Here is a 16,084-nt window from a genome sequence, read left to right as displayed (position 1 = left end):
AATTTGAGCCTCCTTACAGAGTGATGGGTTAAACTTATTTACCCCTACAACTACTGAAGTTTGTGGTGGCACTGTGCAGCTATGGAGATCTCCAAAACCTTCAGAAAAAAACTTTGTCAATTCCTCTGAGTCTGGTAGGGAAAGGGAAGAAGATCGCTTTCTGGAAAATAATGTACACAGGAGAATACATTTTCAGTGACTTACCAATTTGTCTATGATTTGCCAATTTAGTGATCAGGAATAGAGCCCTGGCTCCTGTCTGCTAGGCTTTTATTTTATTTTTTTACTGTTGGGATGTTCGTCTTTATTATTAAAATAACTATTTTATGGCCTGAAGCAAAACAGCCTTTCAGAGCCTTTACCAGCAGCACTGATGAAATCACTTCTTCGGAAAACAGATAAGAACTGTTAATGAACAACACCCTGCGTGGGAAGATCATTGCCAAAACCACCCCATGCAAAAAAACAAAGTAAAATAACTAAACAAACTGTTTTTCTAAAACAAGCAGGCTTACTTTAAAAACACAGAAACCCCCTATGCGTTCTTGTATGTACTTTAATCACTTTAATCCAGTCATTCTCAAACTTTCCTACTGTAGAAGCTAAAAAAAGGTTTTAAGAAAAAAAGTTTGGAATAATAAAAGTCAGCAAAAATGCATCAACAAGTTCAAATTTTAGTTTCCTTTTGAACCATACCGCACCTCACTTACACCAGCCAGAAGAAATGTAAAAAATGAAAGTGAACTTTAAGATTCTTTACATGTCTTTAATGCCCTTATTATCGCCTCATTCGATGCCTTCATCTGTCTGTTTTTGTTTCATATTATGTTTTATTATTTATAATCCATGTTTTGTCTTTTTATGAATTCTGGCAATTCATTTGCACTTGTAATAGAGAAAGGTTTTTAAGTTATGCATGCAAACATGTTCATAGATTTGTTTAGCATATTACCTTCTGTGGCTCACCTTGACTACCTGCTGACATTTGTCAGTATTTTAAAAAACAAACAAGTTCAGACACTTGCTGAAAGAGCTATGACTACACGGCTTACAGTCAGCACAACACAACAAAGCACATTGTTAAGGAGCTGTCACAACGTTTTACAACCGAAGCTCAAAACTTTGCACAAGTACAGACAACCCAACTCAGTGTTACAGTGATATTTCTATGCAGTGATGTTTTTGAAGCCACACTTTAAGTAGCCGGGTTAGAGGAGCATTGTGCAAACATAAACTGAATAAATATAATTAATTGTTGTCATTAGAAAGTGTAAAAAAATCTTTGTATAATTTTAAAAAGTTGAAGTATTTCAGCCCAAAAACTACAATCTTTATTTTAATTCCTAACAAAGAAAATATTTTTTACAAATATGCACATTTGCTCTCTATTCTATACAGTTTCCAATTTTTCTATATTACTTGTAAATCACTTAAAATCAGTGTTTTTATTGTTTTAGCCCCCGGAACAAGTCTGTTACGCTTAGATCAGCTCAATCAGTCCAACCGTCCAGTAAACTCAAAAAATATACCTGTATACACTTGCTCTTCTAAAAATAACATTTCATGATGTATCTTGCTTTTTTTGTTGTTTTTTAATTTCATTTTTATTTTCATTTTTTTTATGTCATTCATTTTATTATGTATTTTATAAAAATGTGTTATTTTTGTATTGTAAAGTATTTAAAGAACCTTGTGACTGGTTTAGAAAGGTGTTATAGGAATAAAGTTTGTTATTTTTGTATCATGAAATGCAAATACGAAAACTAAACATTAACATTAACGTTTTAATCTTGTAGGATATCCAGTGTTAATTCCAGACCAGTATGTCACTCGATCATCAACCATAGGCCAAGGACATTTCTAACTTGCATGAACAATAACCCATTATGATAAGCCTTGTGTTCTCATCAAAAACCCTTTACAAAACAGTACTCTAGAAAAATGTGACTAACAGGAGTCAGCTCAGTTTCAACAAAAGAAGTTCTATTAAATTTCCCAATAATACTGCCCTGACAAAGCAAACTAAAAAAACAAGAAAACACACCTAATCCCTTTCAAGTTATTACATTTTACAAACCACTTGTGCGTCACTAGCTGTGTAGTGCGTTAAATCCATCTTAATGCCAACAAAATATATCTAGCTTAGGATGAATTAGATGTTATAGTCCATAATCTTTAAGTAAAAATATTAAAACGTAGTGGTGTATCATCTCTGCTCAGTCTGTATTTTAGGGAGCGAAACTTGGAATACAATTTACATTTCAGCAGTGCCTTTTAAAGCTGTACTTTCTTTTTTTTAATTGCCTCATCATACATCTGTCCCAAAGTCTTGAACTTTGGCCCCAAATCATCCAGATACTTAAAATCCTCTCCCATGTCGTGGAATGACAGTTTATCCAATGACTGACATATGCTGCCATCTCCTTCAAAGGCATAGCTGTGGGGTTGGTATGTTGGGTGGTCAACAACATTTCCATCAACCTCGTTACATCTCTGTGGAATTTAGAAGTCAAAAATAAATGGCTTGGCTTAATTTGTAAAACAAACAAAAAAGAGACATCACTCAGTATAGCGTTGAATTGCATTTGGTACAGCATGACTGCAGCCCTTCCACACATCATTGCTGTGCAGTCAGTGCAGTTTAATGAATGTGATCGTCAATAAAATCAAGTGCATTATAAGCCATATACAAGGCATGCTTTGTGTGAAATAAACCTCTTACCCTGTTGATATGGTCTTCAATGCGGTCAGCCGATCGAAGGCTGAAAGAACGTTGGTAAATTGATGAGCCGGCCTGCTTACAGAGAACAGGGTTGTCAGATTTTATTGCATCATATAATGCAAATGCATAATTTTCATAGTGCTTTGTTAACATAATCACTGATTTTCAATGTTTTGTAAAATATGAAGCCACATAAGAGTACTCCTTACCCGATAGGTGTTCATTCTGTTTGAGTTCCATGTAGAGTTCATCCTCTAAAAAAACCAAAATAAACTGTTCACTGCAGACTTAAATTTACTCTGAAAATCTGTGTATCTTTTCACACAAAATTATTTTTTAACTGCTTCAGCATCTACCCACTTTAGTAATTGAGTAATTAAATACTGAACATATAATAAAATGAAACAAAGCTGCCATTATGTGTGTTTGTTAACAATATAACATATTATATTTAATATTGGCAGTATAGAATAATAATACTTGTAATCAAACATCCTCACTAATGTTTCACTTTCTTTAAACTACTTTTAGTAGTATTTGTATGTGTGTAAAAGCTAACAAGCTAGCATGAGTTAAATATTTTATCCAAAAAAAGGTAAGGCAGTATTTTTTAACATAGGGGTTCCAGCACCCTCTTGTGGATCTAAAGTGGTAGCATGGCTATTCATCATAGAGTTTACCAGTGCCTAGTACAATTCTTTTATTACAATATGATATTATTATTATATTATATATTAAAATAATTTTATCTAGAAAATAAATAGGGTAAGGTAAACGGTTAAGAAGGAAAAGTTCTTTTTATTACAGCCATTGAGACTTACCATGCTTCTCATGCCATGGCTCCTGTAGGTTTCTTGTTGATCCATGCCTAGTGAGTGGAACTGTAGGAAAGACACAACAAAGCTAAATAAAAAAACAACAACAAGCCCTGCTCCTTTGGTCAGATTTGTGCCTTAAAGTTAAATATTTATGCCCATAATTAGGGATATATATTGTTAGGATTGTATTCATATGATACAGACACTGCTTATTGTTTACCTTTATTTATCTACACTTTTGTTGATGCTACAATGAACATTTTATTGTAAAATTAAAAGATTACATTGATAATAGCTGCTTTTAGACACTGACAAGTTCAGCCGGTCTTCATACTCGAGAGCTATGCTCGGCCCAGCATAACCATGGGTAATACCAAGTTGTTTACCTGTGATTGGCAGGACAGCTCACACGAAGTTTAGGATAGGTCAAACAAATTTGTGGTACATACTCTTGACTAGACTAGGGGTGAGTTGGCTATCCTTTATAAATGAGTTTACAAGGGTCTACAACGTTTCAGGATATGTAGCAAGTCTGTCTCCATACAGGTAGCTTTTTTTGTAAAACACATAAGGGGTGGATGAAAGCGGTTAAAAAAAGATAACTTTTCTACATGTTGCTTAATGGTCGTAGAACACATACTGTGATCCAGAACCACCTTTTTCACTTGTAAAAGGTTTGATTGTGCTCACAGTAACAAGAGTAAATGTTAATTCCCTAAAAATGTTCTCTTTCAGTTCATCAGTTTGTCTTCATTGCGGCACCTCTTGTCTGTCAGCTACATGCCAGTGAGTGTCAGAGAAGACACACCTTTCTATTCTCACATGATGTTCTTCACTCGGCAGGTACCAGGGTGTCTGCTAGTCACTCACATCTGTTTTATTATACGAATGAAATGGTTGTCATTGCCTTAACTTGCATTCAAGAATGAGTTTGATTTGGCTGTCAGATCTCCAGTGAGAGCCACGTTTAAGACAAGAAACTACAGTAGACACGTTTTTTTCGGATATAATTCTGATCTATTTAGAGAACTAAAAAAATCAAAAAATCAAAAATACACTGTTCACTTCAAGATTATTGTTTCAATTCTTATTCAACATTCCTCTCACTTCAAGTAAATAAGCAATGTACACTGAACATATAATAAAGTGCATATATTATATAATTAAAAAATCTAATAAAGTATTTGCAGAATATAGCCAAACATCCTCTACTTTTTTAACTTCACCTTTTTCCATAAAGTCAGCACTGTCATACATGACTCTTCCCACCCATTGCACAACTCATTTTAACCCCGACTTCTAAGCATTTAAAGAAGTGCTTAGAATTGATGCTTGTTCTGAGTTTATGAGATAATTTGTGCTAGAGAAAAAATTTGAATGCTTTTGGAAAGAAGAGAAGATGAGCTTCATTTTTGGTGTATCACGGTATAATAAAACATTTACAAAGCACTGCTGTCTGGAGACAAACAGAAAAGTGAGCTCTGCATAGTAGATTTTACCATGTGCATTTTACCATAATTGCTCAACCTTTTTGGACCTTTTTGGGCTATAGCGGAAATTCAAAAGCTTTATCATCAGGGAGCAATAAGTAATTTTGTCAAGGGACTTGTAATTGATGCTATACTTTAGGACCAAGCAGTCTGACACAAGAATCTGTTTAATAATGGTCCTCAGTACCCATCCCAAAGCTTAATTATCATGTACACTTAAAATAAACAAAAGAAAATATTTTAAAAAGCTTTACTCACCATGGTAGACACTGAGCTGTTGTACCTATTTACGTCATATGGTCCTTCTGTATCAATCTGGGATAGATAATTGAGCAGAAGAGGTTAATTAAGCATTGAATTCAGAAAATATTCAAGTTTTATAAAAAATGTTTTAAGTTGAATTACTTTTCAATTAAAAACATCTCAACAGATTTGAAAATGAAAATGTATCTATAGCACCTTCTTCTAAATAATAAAACTTTATGCTTTCTTAAGTGCTCACAAACTTCCCAAAACTGTATATTCATTGGTACAGAAATCAATTCCTACCTGTAGCTTACACTTAAAGACCACCATAGAGATTCACAACTTAATGCAGCAAATATGATCAGTACATCTAAAAATGAAGAAGCTGTTCCAACTTGTCTTCTCTATGATGTGCTCACACTTTTTAAACGTTTACCTTGCAGACTGTATGCAAACTCTTTCCTATAGCTGTATACACAGCATACATCTTAACCACTGCCTTACATACCTGTCTGTCATCAAAGAAAAATATGATAACAACTGGATTATAGCTGCCATTCATTTTAAGCAGGATTAACTGACACATTTTGGCTTCTCTCCTGATGTCTTTAACTACACTATGACTGTGTCCAAATTGGCACAACTGATGTCTCTTTTGGAAAAAAAAACCCTTCACCAAAAAAGAAAGAAAGTGTCAGAGTTGAGAGGTTGATCACCTGCATGGTATCCATCTGACCATTTGTCACTGCCATATTATCTACTTGTGACTGGACGAAATTGGGCTCGGTCTGAAGGAAAGAGAGAATATTAAAAAACATGTTTTGCTTGGTGGAGAAATATAGCACACCGTTGTCTTGAATTTACACGCAGAGAACATGACAAACCCACCGTGCATGGAGAGCACCCTCCTTCTTGATTGTACTGGATTAGAGTCTGATTGCCCTCATCTTGTGGCAAAATCTTATCTGGTCCAAACTTGCAGAAAAATGCAATTAGAAGCACTGCAGACACACATGAAACAAATGCTAAAAACACAGTGTGCATCTTGTCTTTGTGTTTTATTGAACTGTCATTGCCATGGGTACCAGAAGGTCTCCCAAGTAGTACATTAAAGTTGGTTGGGAAAGCAGAAGAGCCGAGTCTTCCTTATGAACAACAGATGTGACTGTGGTTGTACTAAGGAGTTCTAAAAGTGTAACTGTCTGATTGGGTTATTCCTAAAAATTAAAGCATTTCTTACAGTGAAACTGAAAATTGAAAACAAAAAGGTTTTGCGGTCAACACTTGTGTATTAATGCTAATACAGATTTTTTGTTTTTACCTTCAAAAACACAGGAGACTATAATCTTATTAGAATTTATAATAGCTCAGTTTTGTCTTCTCACTGATTTTAATACTCACACAAAAATGCAAGCAATCCTATAATAACCAACCCAATGCCAGCTGGTCCAAGATGGGTTGAAAGCGGCTCTCTGTCGCGACAAACATCATTTTCATCACACTGACACACGGTCAATTGCAGAGTGTCATGTCCAGCTATGCCCTGTTGGTCCATAATCACCAGGGGAATGGAATAGTTAAGATAAGGAAGTGTCTTCTGGCTAACAAGAGATACTTCCTCACCTGTGTGGGGTGAGAAAACAGCATGGGGGTTTGTGGCTTTTTCCCAGAAATGTTTGTTTAATATAGAAATGAGGGTTAACATATATCTAAATGTACCAACCATAGTCAGGTTCTATTTTCCACTGTTGCTTTTGTGTTTCATCCCCCAGAGTAAAGTGGAAGGGTCCACTGTAAGGAATGGCATCTAGGTCCTTTGCACGCACCTTGACCTTGTTAACCTTGTTTCCACACATGACAGCGCTGTTGTTGACCAGTTTAGGAGTATTGTCATTGATGTCCGTCAGGTGGATCCTGACAGTGCATGTGCTCGTGGCTGGAGGCTGACCTTTGAAACCACAGCAAAATTAAAAAAAATTGCTTTGTTATTCCAAAGATTTGTTTAAGAAATTATCCAATTTATTTTAACAATAGTAGAGCTTCTGTGTACCATCATCTATGGCAGCTATGACGACTGTGTAAACATTCTCGTCATCAACAAATCGTGACTCTCTGTCCATCCTCTTAGTTGATTTGATTTCTCCTGTTTTGGTATCAATGGCCACCCAGTCAGCTGGATCTGTTAGGAGCACATACCTAAAGAGTAATCAGAGAGTGGTGCAGAACATATTAGATGAAAATACTGAGTTTAGCTTGTGGAAACCAAAGTTGTAGCTTTTTGTGTACTGCAGTGCAAAGGGCGTTACTCCCTCAGTAGCCATTTCTAACTTAATCATGTTATGCTTCACTGTGACACCTACTGGCCTTGCAGTGGTAAGGCCACTGTTGTATAGGCTTATTTTCTGATAATCTATATGACCAGGTGTCGATAAAGACATGATTAGCTTGGGATAGCTACCATTTCTTGTTGCTTATCACGCTTTGCAGGATCTGTTTTTTCTTTCAAGAAAGAAGAAGAAATAAAAGGGTTTAAATAAAACCCTTGTCAGTCTCTATTTTATGTTGTAGCTTACAGGCAGAATGAAAAATCTTGGATTCACATTAGACTCAATCAATGAGATTATCATGAACTACAGTACAGTATAACTCAAATTAAGTCAACTGACCCAACCTTTATGTCAAGAAGTGTTATTGCTGAGGAGATTTGGGCCACTTGGGGTTTGTTCTATAAACATAGCAGATTTAGTCATGATTTAGTAACTGAGTATTATCAATAATCAATGCCGCAGAGTTTTACTGGCACAAATGCAATTTTATTGGCCTGTAAAAAACGTATATATATTATTATTTGTAAATATTAATGCAGTTTTATTAATATTTTATTTTATTTCACTTTAAATCAGAAAAAATGATGTTACGCAAGCCTTGAAATATGCTTCTAGATATGTTTCTACTGCAAGTCTATTCTTAGGCACAAATGTGGGTGAAGCACTCAGGTTTACATGGGGACAACTGAGCGCTACACAGCCGAGTGTTATCAAAGAAAAAATTTGTGTTGAGGATTTTTTATAATTGAGTTATTCGAATGACTCAAAGAATCATTGCAGCCCTTATATATTTATGTCAATCAAAATAAGCTTTGTAGAAAGGTTGTAGACACCCTACCTGGTAATATTAGAGTCGACATCATGAACCTTTGGCTTGAACAGCACCTTTCCTGGCTCTGCTTCCTCCTTCAAGTGCATGTCATTTATAGCTTTTTCAAACTCTGGTGGATCGTTGGTATCAATCATTTTTAGAGTGACATTGGCTCTGTCTGTAGGTGGATTTGTGCCAGCACAAACAAATATGTCTTCAATGTTTTTTACTCCAATCTGCAGGTTTATTGAAGTTGTGCGTTCAAAATTTTTTTTCTGAAACACACAACACGTACACACACAAACAACTTTTATTAAATGCTGATACAGTTTTTGTGATAAAACATTAGTGGACTAGTTCTTCCCAGAGTAAAATAATCAAGTTTTTAATCCAAGTGAGAAAAGCAGAATTACCTTGACAATACTCAGGACACCCTCATTTGTTTCTGGATCAGTTTCAATTTTGTAGATTCCTTCTTCATTCCCTGCAATAATGGAGTACTTGGCACGCCATGCATCAGTGTTTGGAGTGTCTTTATCCTCCACAGCAACTCTCAAAACATTAGCAATGGTCTCCATTTCTATTGCTTCACCGTTGTACTAAAAAGAAGGAAAAATTTCAAACGTTTAATATGTGCGTCTGTTAAAAAGCACTTTTAGTAAGTAAAATAATTGATACCTGTCTCTGCTTAAATCTTGGTTGGTGAGTGTTCGCATCGACAATGTTCAGGGTAACAACAGCAGTAGAGGACTGAGTCTTTGGCTTTGTTCCACGATCTTTTGCTTGTAAGACGATGGTATACTTTGTTGCTTTCTGAAACATATAAAATATATTTGAGATATTTGAAAATTCTACATGTTTATTTGCATGTACATTAACTTTTCAAAGATTTAGCAAGAATATCGCAATAAATCTCACATCATAGTCAAAGCATCCTTTTAAGGTGAGTTTGGCCAGTCCTCCTGGAAGTTGCTGCACAGCAATTTTGGGCTCTGCTGGAGTCTGTGAAACCATCGTGATGTTAAATTCAGAGTTGGGTGTGTTCTCCTTATCTTTGTCTGTGACCACCAGGGTAACTGGCAAAAGGCCTTTAAGAAGTTGGGTAAAGACAAACAAGGAGAGTTGGAGAGTAAATGTGGGATAAAGAAAAGGTTTTCAGTCAGGAAAACATAACTATAGAACTATGTAGTATGATTATAGTAAGATGAAATATGAGACTTTGGTTTGAAATGATTCTATATTCTCAAAGAGTCTTAATATCATTTGTTTTATTTTTTTAGTGTTTGAAATAGAAAATGTGCACACTATGAGTTATTTACCACACCGTATACTCACTTCCTTGTATATTTTCTTTTACATTAACTGTTACTTCAGGAAAAGAGAACATGGGTGGATTATCATTTATGTCTTGTATTTCAACATCAAATGCTAGTTCCTTGTCTAGTTGTTCACCCGTATTTCTGTCCAAGACATCAAAGTTAATCTGTGGATAAAAAAAGACGCATCACTTAAAATGCATCAATATCAGTTGCGTTTATTGTCAGAGGAATTTATATTCCAGTATTAGCTCACATGGTAAAGTGGCTTTTGCTCCCTGTCCACTTTTTTATGTGCAAAGACGACTCCAGTGTTTTCATTGATGGTAAACACGTCCGGCACACCTTCACCACTTAAACGGAACCTAAAGTCTTTCCCCTGAGTCTTGTCGTTATACATCTAGTCAAGATACAATCAGGCTGTTAATTTTTGCATATTAGATTTGTCCATAGTGACCAGTCATATCATTTATCAGTATCAGTTATTTCTTTCATATAATTTCCTTACCACTGAAATCTCTACGGGGTACTGTGCATCCTTCTCTTCTTCTAATTCAATTGTAGATAAGACCCATCTTCTTTTGGAACGCACCAGGAGATCCTGATAAGGCCAAAATATGGACCAAACTTTACACCAGCTTTGTTTTCTACAGAAAGTTATTTTACAAAAATAGCCTTAACAAACAGATAAAGTAAAAATTATGTTTACCCTTTTGGAAGGGCTGCTGTACTTGCTACCATAACAATCTGCCACGGCTGCTGCAGCAACCTATATGCAACAGGAAAACATTGCTGTGAGATTCAGTTGCTGTAGCAAACTTCAGTGTGCACTGGGACAGAAACTCAGGTCTCCCTTCTATCACAAAACAAATATACACAGGAGTCCCTTCACACATATGGGGAAGTCAGTTTCTTGTTCAAATTAATCTGCATGTTAATAAGAAAAACAGAATCATTTGTACAAGTATTGGAGAAGGAACTCATGATGAATGTCTCAGTGAATAATAAGATGTTGTTTTTTTATGACAGCCTGATGACAAATTAACAGTAATGAGTGGGAAGTGATCATTATTTAATCAACTCCTGCAATTCTAACATAATTCATGAAGTATAATTGCATTGAACTAATGATTTTCAGGTGAACATCTGTAGCATTGTGTAACTGCGGGCCATAAGTGACTTGAAATGAAACCTTGTCTCTTCTTTCTTGCTCTCTTCCTTCCCTGCCTTTACAGACTTCCTCTGCTCAAAAGCCATTGCTAAGTTACTGTTAAGGGCACATATAGACAGCTAAAATAGTAAATAAATCATTAACTTGAGCACAAACAGCAGTCCCAGTGCTTAATGTTAACAGTTATAATCCTAAAGTTAAGACAGGTCAAAACAGGTTAATGATAAGGAGAACCTATAGTCCTATGTCGGGACATGCAGAGATCTTCACACACAAAATAAATATCATCAGAGGTGGGAAGTAACAAAGTGTAAATACTTCGTTACTGTACTCATGTACAGACTACTTTTTACTTTTACTGCCTGCATTTTTAAACAAGTGTCTATACTTTCTACTCCTTACATTTTCAAAGCAGCTTTAGCACATTTGGGTGGGTTATTATTTTGTCTCTGTGACCCTTCACACATCAAACCGATTTGACCCTAAACAGAAAAACGTGAGTGGCAGTCCTGTTCATGCATTAATCACCAGAGGATGTTGCATAAAAAGAGATGACGTGTACCAAATTTACGGGTTAAAAGTAGACCGGTGCTTTTTGTTTTTGTTTTTGCCACAACACCGGAACAACAGCAGATCTACGGAAGTCATGTTTGTGGTACTTTGGCATCGAAGCTAGTCCTACAGAAGAGGAGTGAATATACAGGGAGTGATTTTTGTGTTTTGTGTCTTTGTTGGTTGCTCTAATGTGTTTAACATATCTACAAATGAATACTGACATTACTTTTATAGAGAATAAAGGTGACCTTGGTTCTTGCAACCTGTAGAAACTATTACACAGCCTCACCATATGGCTTAGAACAAATGACATTTTTAAGTATTAGTTTAGTTTGGGTTGTTCATGATGCTTATTTTCACTAGGGATCACACACAAAAACAGATGTCTCATATATGGCAGCATCTGAACAGGGACTCAAACAAACAATTTGCAGATTACTAGTAAGGTGTACCAACCTCTGGTCTTCATCTTGTTTAGGTTGCTGTGTAACTGCTATAGTTGCACAAGCTGCACACCCTAGCACACAACCATGAGCCCCACGAAAGTGTATAAATCCCCAACAACTCTGTTACAGATACTGGCACAATACACAGTATTTTACTGAGAGATGACAGGAACTGTTGGGTGGAGCTGGCAAGAGGGGAGCTCTAGGGTCACTGCATACTACCTTGACCAAAGCCTTTCAATGAGGTCCTACTTATACATATCTATATATATCTGTATCTATCTATCGATATATAATCAAAAGTTTAAGACCACTTGAAAAATGGCAACAACAAAAAAATTGCATGGCTGGATCTTAACGAGGTTCCAAGCAGGGCTTCAACCAGTGTTGCCAACTCCTCAGTAAGGAAAATCACTATTGGCTGTCCTAAAAGTCGCTAGAAGTTGCTAAATTACGTCATTGTCATCTAATTAGCATAATTGGTCATGCTAATGTAATTGTAACCTGTTGGAGAGAGAAATAACATCGTGGAAGAGACATAAAGTCAGTAAAAAAACGTCTTAAATGCATTTATAATTTATTTAGAACTACAAATTAAATTTCTTTTAGCAATTATTGTTTTTTTTAATGTAACAATTCCAACCCTGCTCCTTTTCCGGGCTTGGACCGGCAAAAGTGACCCGAAATAGGCACTCTGGTGGAGTTACCTTGTGTGTGTGTGTGTTTATAAGTAGTTTTAAACCTTGTGGTCCACAAAGCAACATAACAGTAAAAGAAGAACTGACTGCGTTACGGTCAGTGCGGGAGCAGCGGCTTGGCTCATGCGCGATTCATTTGCAGTTTGGACGCATAGGTGTGAACATCTCCTGCCCTAATAGCAGCTGGGGGAGGGCTATCCTCGGCCTGTGAGCGCTTTGGCACGGGCAAGGTGCACCTGCTGCTTATTGAGAGTAAGAGCGATACGCGCTTTCACGTCAAAAAGTCGTCATAAATAAGTCTCCAATAACACCAAAAAAAAGTCGCCGGATTTGTCGCTAGTCGCTTTTTTAGAAAAAAAAAGTCGCTAAATATAGCGACAAAGTCGCTAAGTTAGCAACACTGGCTTCAACATGCTAGAAGAAGAAATGGGAGTGAGACAAGACATTTTTTGAGTATGCAATTTATTAAAAGCACTCCCACACCTTCTTGTTGCATGTTGAAGCTCTGCTTGGAACCTTGTTAAGATCCGACCATGCAATTTTTTGTTGTTGCCATTTTTCAGGTTTTCTTAAACTTTTGATCAGGGCTCTATATTTAGTTTTTGTGTATAGTTTTTTTTAATTTATATATACTTTTATCCACATTCATCTTAAAGCCTAAAGGTCTTCTGTAAGTTTCATATAAAATAAACAAGTGAAGAGTGTGCTTAAACCTTTGCAACAGTATGAAACATTTTGTGCTTTATTTTAATATAATTGGCTCCCTCAAATACAAAATATGGAAAACCATTCAAACAAAGTACCCAAAATTTGTTGAAGTCATTTATATCAATATTTTCTGGATTTTTTTTTCTGAATGAAGAATAATCATCTGACAAACATGCAGTATTATAGCATTTAGTTTACCAAGTGCAGATGACAGGACATATATTATGTTATTAGCTACTAAATAAAATAGTAAATAATTAAATGAGCTTCAGACAATAATAGGAAGGTCTGTAGGCTAGTACATATAGTACGATGGATGAACCTGGGAGTGAGCATATAGGTGTGTGAGCAAATAGCTTCTTGATTGATTGTTTTTCCCACAACAGAAACTAAATATACTGCAAAGTAAATTTAAACACCTAAAGCACCTGAGCACCTAAAGGCTTATTCACCGAATACACTGTGTTAAAGTTCATAGTCCACAAGCTGTAACAACACTGCATAGAACAAGTTCTGCTTGCGTTGCTCATCTATCTCTTGTGAACGGATGGGAACTTATACATTAACAGAAGCTAAATGCTCTATGCAGGTTAATGTAACCTGAAAATATCATTAGATATAATACAAATAAACATTACAGAAAAAATATCAAACATTGAAATTGATGTTTATCTTCAGTGGTGAATACAATTATCTTTTTTGGGTTTAACAATAAGAATAAGAAAAAGAATAACAATAAGAATTTATAAGACAATCCCTTATCAATACTGAAGATTATTAAAAAGGTTGTACTCACCAACAGAAAAAGGGAGATCCTCATCTTGCTCTACACTCCTTAGAGCACTCTGCTGGAGTGCTCTAAGTTTCAAAAACAGCTTGACTAGGAGTGCGGGAAAGCCCTGCCCACAGCTGCTGTAGAGAGCAGATTGGCTGACTTTCCAGTCTACACAGACCTGCGTCTTCATGCTGTACTATTTGATGTATCAGGGTGCAATAAATGTATTTTTTTTCCAGTTTTGTGCAGTAAAAGACCAGTTGGTTATGCATCCCATAAATGTGCCTGTATAAATGTCCTTCATGAGAGAATGTATAAGCTACTGTGAGTTTTTAGTCTGTGGGTGTGCTTCGCAGCTCAGGTGTACATCCCTCCAGCTCTACAGCTCAGGTTACCGTGTTTTATTTATGCGCGGCCTACATCATATGCAAATGAAGTTTGACTCCACAGATCCTTCAGCTTAGTCGCTTTGAGAACCTTTTAAGCACACAGGTAAAAGTAGCTTCACTTATACTCAGTCAGTGATATGTTACACACACTCTGTATGTGCCTTCTCTACCTGCGTATTCCTATAATCCCTAAATATTTAGTACTGAAGCTTTGCAGTTCTTTTCAGACTCAGAGTCAGTGGATTTGAATTGTAATTAACAGTTATTATCATATAATCCTTGACTAATGGTAACTGTGTCCACCTTGCCAAAGGCAATGCTTTTTGGCAGGTTTTGGAGGTATTAGTTTTGGCTTCCACAAAGTTGCAGGTAAACCGTTCCCGCTGACTAAGCCTGGTTATTAAAATGACGCATCTGTATTTAAGGAGGTGAGCCACATCTAAAAAAATAAATTTGGATGGTGATTCACTACTTTAACACGGAATCAAATTACTTCGTCACTGATGTTTAACACATAATTTATTAAACTTATATATGAATACTGCTATATTCTTGAATACTGTCATGGACAAAAGTAAAACAGTATGTTGGATGTGCCACGCAATGCTCAATTACATTGGTGGGAACTAGTGCGTTAGCGCAGTTAGCTCGTTAACGTGTTGGCCGTCCAGCCCCAAGCACTGGGCGATCCGCGGTAGCTCGTTAACGGAGATTTGCCGTGTTGTGGTGTTAAAATCATTTCAGATTAACGCTGACAGCACTAGTGGGAACAAAACGAATGTGACTGCACATTTACTCCGACATCATCCTAGTGCAAAGACAAGTGGAAGCAGACAAAAACAACAAGCACACATGGTACAAACTTTACCCGAGTCATTTAGACAGCCGTTAGCACATGATTCTCCTTATGGGGACCTGATATGTTTAATATGCTGCCCAGAAGAAGCGTATAGTATAGCTTTTATTTTGGAAAGAGCCATTTCTCTGTAATAAACTCTCTTTTCCAAAGATGAGTGATTCCTCAATCAGATAGATTTATGTTTTTTATTACTTTGTTGTTTCAGCAACATTAAATTTAAAAACTGTACTTTTGAGTTAAAATATATATTTATAATTTTAATAAATGACAAATTAAAAAGGCATGAACATTTTTTTTTGTATCGAAAAAATATCGAACCGTGACACCAAAGTATCGAACCGAACCGAACCGTGAATTTTGTGTATCGTTGCACCCCTAATGTATATGTATACAAACTTGAATTGAATTGAAATTGAATAACTCTGTGTACTTGTACTTGTGTTGTATAAATTAAAGGGATAGAGAAGCTAAATCAGAAAAAAATTACATTAAATGGGCCCTAGTGTAACTTGACCACGACATCCCACATATAAAAAAAAGCTTCCAGGTGTTTTGTTTCTTTGTTTTTTTTAAAAGAAAAATATTTTAAAAGTACACAAAATGGGCAAGTGCAACTCATATCCTGGAGCCTTCCTAAGCAACATAAAGAAGGTTCAAATTGTAAACCTTAAAACTCAGTAAAAAAGTAAAACTACCAAGCCTAAAGGAGTACATTGATAGACTGATGCCACTACTAAATGACTCGTGGCCACT

General features: G+C 36.0%; 1 protein-coding gene across 1 annotated transcript; it reads right to left on the bottom strand.

Annotated features, from left to right (window-relative positions):
- Window positions 1-538: 538 nt before the first annotated feature.
- cdh26.1 (cadherin 26, tandem duplicate 1) lies at window positions 539-14,182 on the bottom strand. The gene is made up of 19 exons (XM_004546191.2): window positions 14,105-14,182; window positions 10,440-10,499; window positions 10,239-10,331; window positions 9,987-10,130; window positions 9,750-9,897; window positions 9,333-9,502; window positions 9,093-9,227; window positions 8,828-9,013; window positions 8,442-8,689; window positions 7,327-7,472; window positions 7,000-7,224; window positions 6,678-6,899; window positions 6,165-6,277; window positions 5,993-6,064; window positions 5,289-5,345; window positions 3,544-3,603; window positions 2,932-2,976; window positions 2,723-2,794; window positions 539-2,493 (listed from the first exon to the last, which is right to left on the bottom strand). The coding sequence occupies exons 1-19, from the start codon at window positions 14,126-14,128 to the stop codon at window positions 2,275-2,277; spliced, it is 2,439 nt and encodes an 812-aa protein (XP_004546248.2). The 5' UTR covers window positions 14,129-14,182; the 3' UTR covers window positions 539-2,274.
- Between the last annotated feature and the right edge of the window lie 1,902 nt (window positions 14,183-16,084).

This window comes from Maylandia zebra, linkage group LG20 (assembly GCF_041146795.1).
Source record: "Maylandia zebra isolate NMK-2024a linkage group LG20, Mzebra_GT3a, whole genome shotgun sequence".
Lineage (NCBI taxonomy): Eukaryota > Metazoa > Chordata > Actinopteri > Cichliformes > Cichlidae > Maylandia > Maylandia zebra.
Note: the sequence above shows the minus strand (reverse complement) of the source record. Positions and strands in the feature narration are given on the sequence as shown.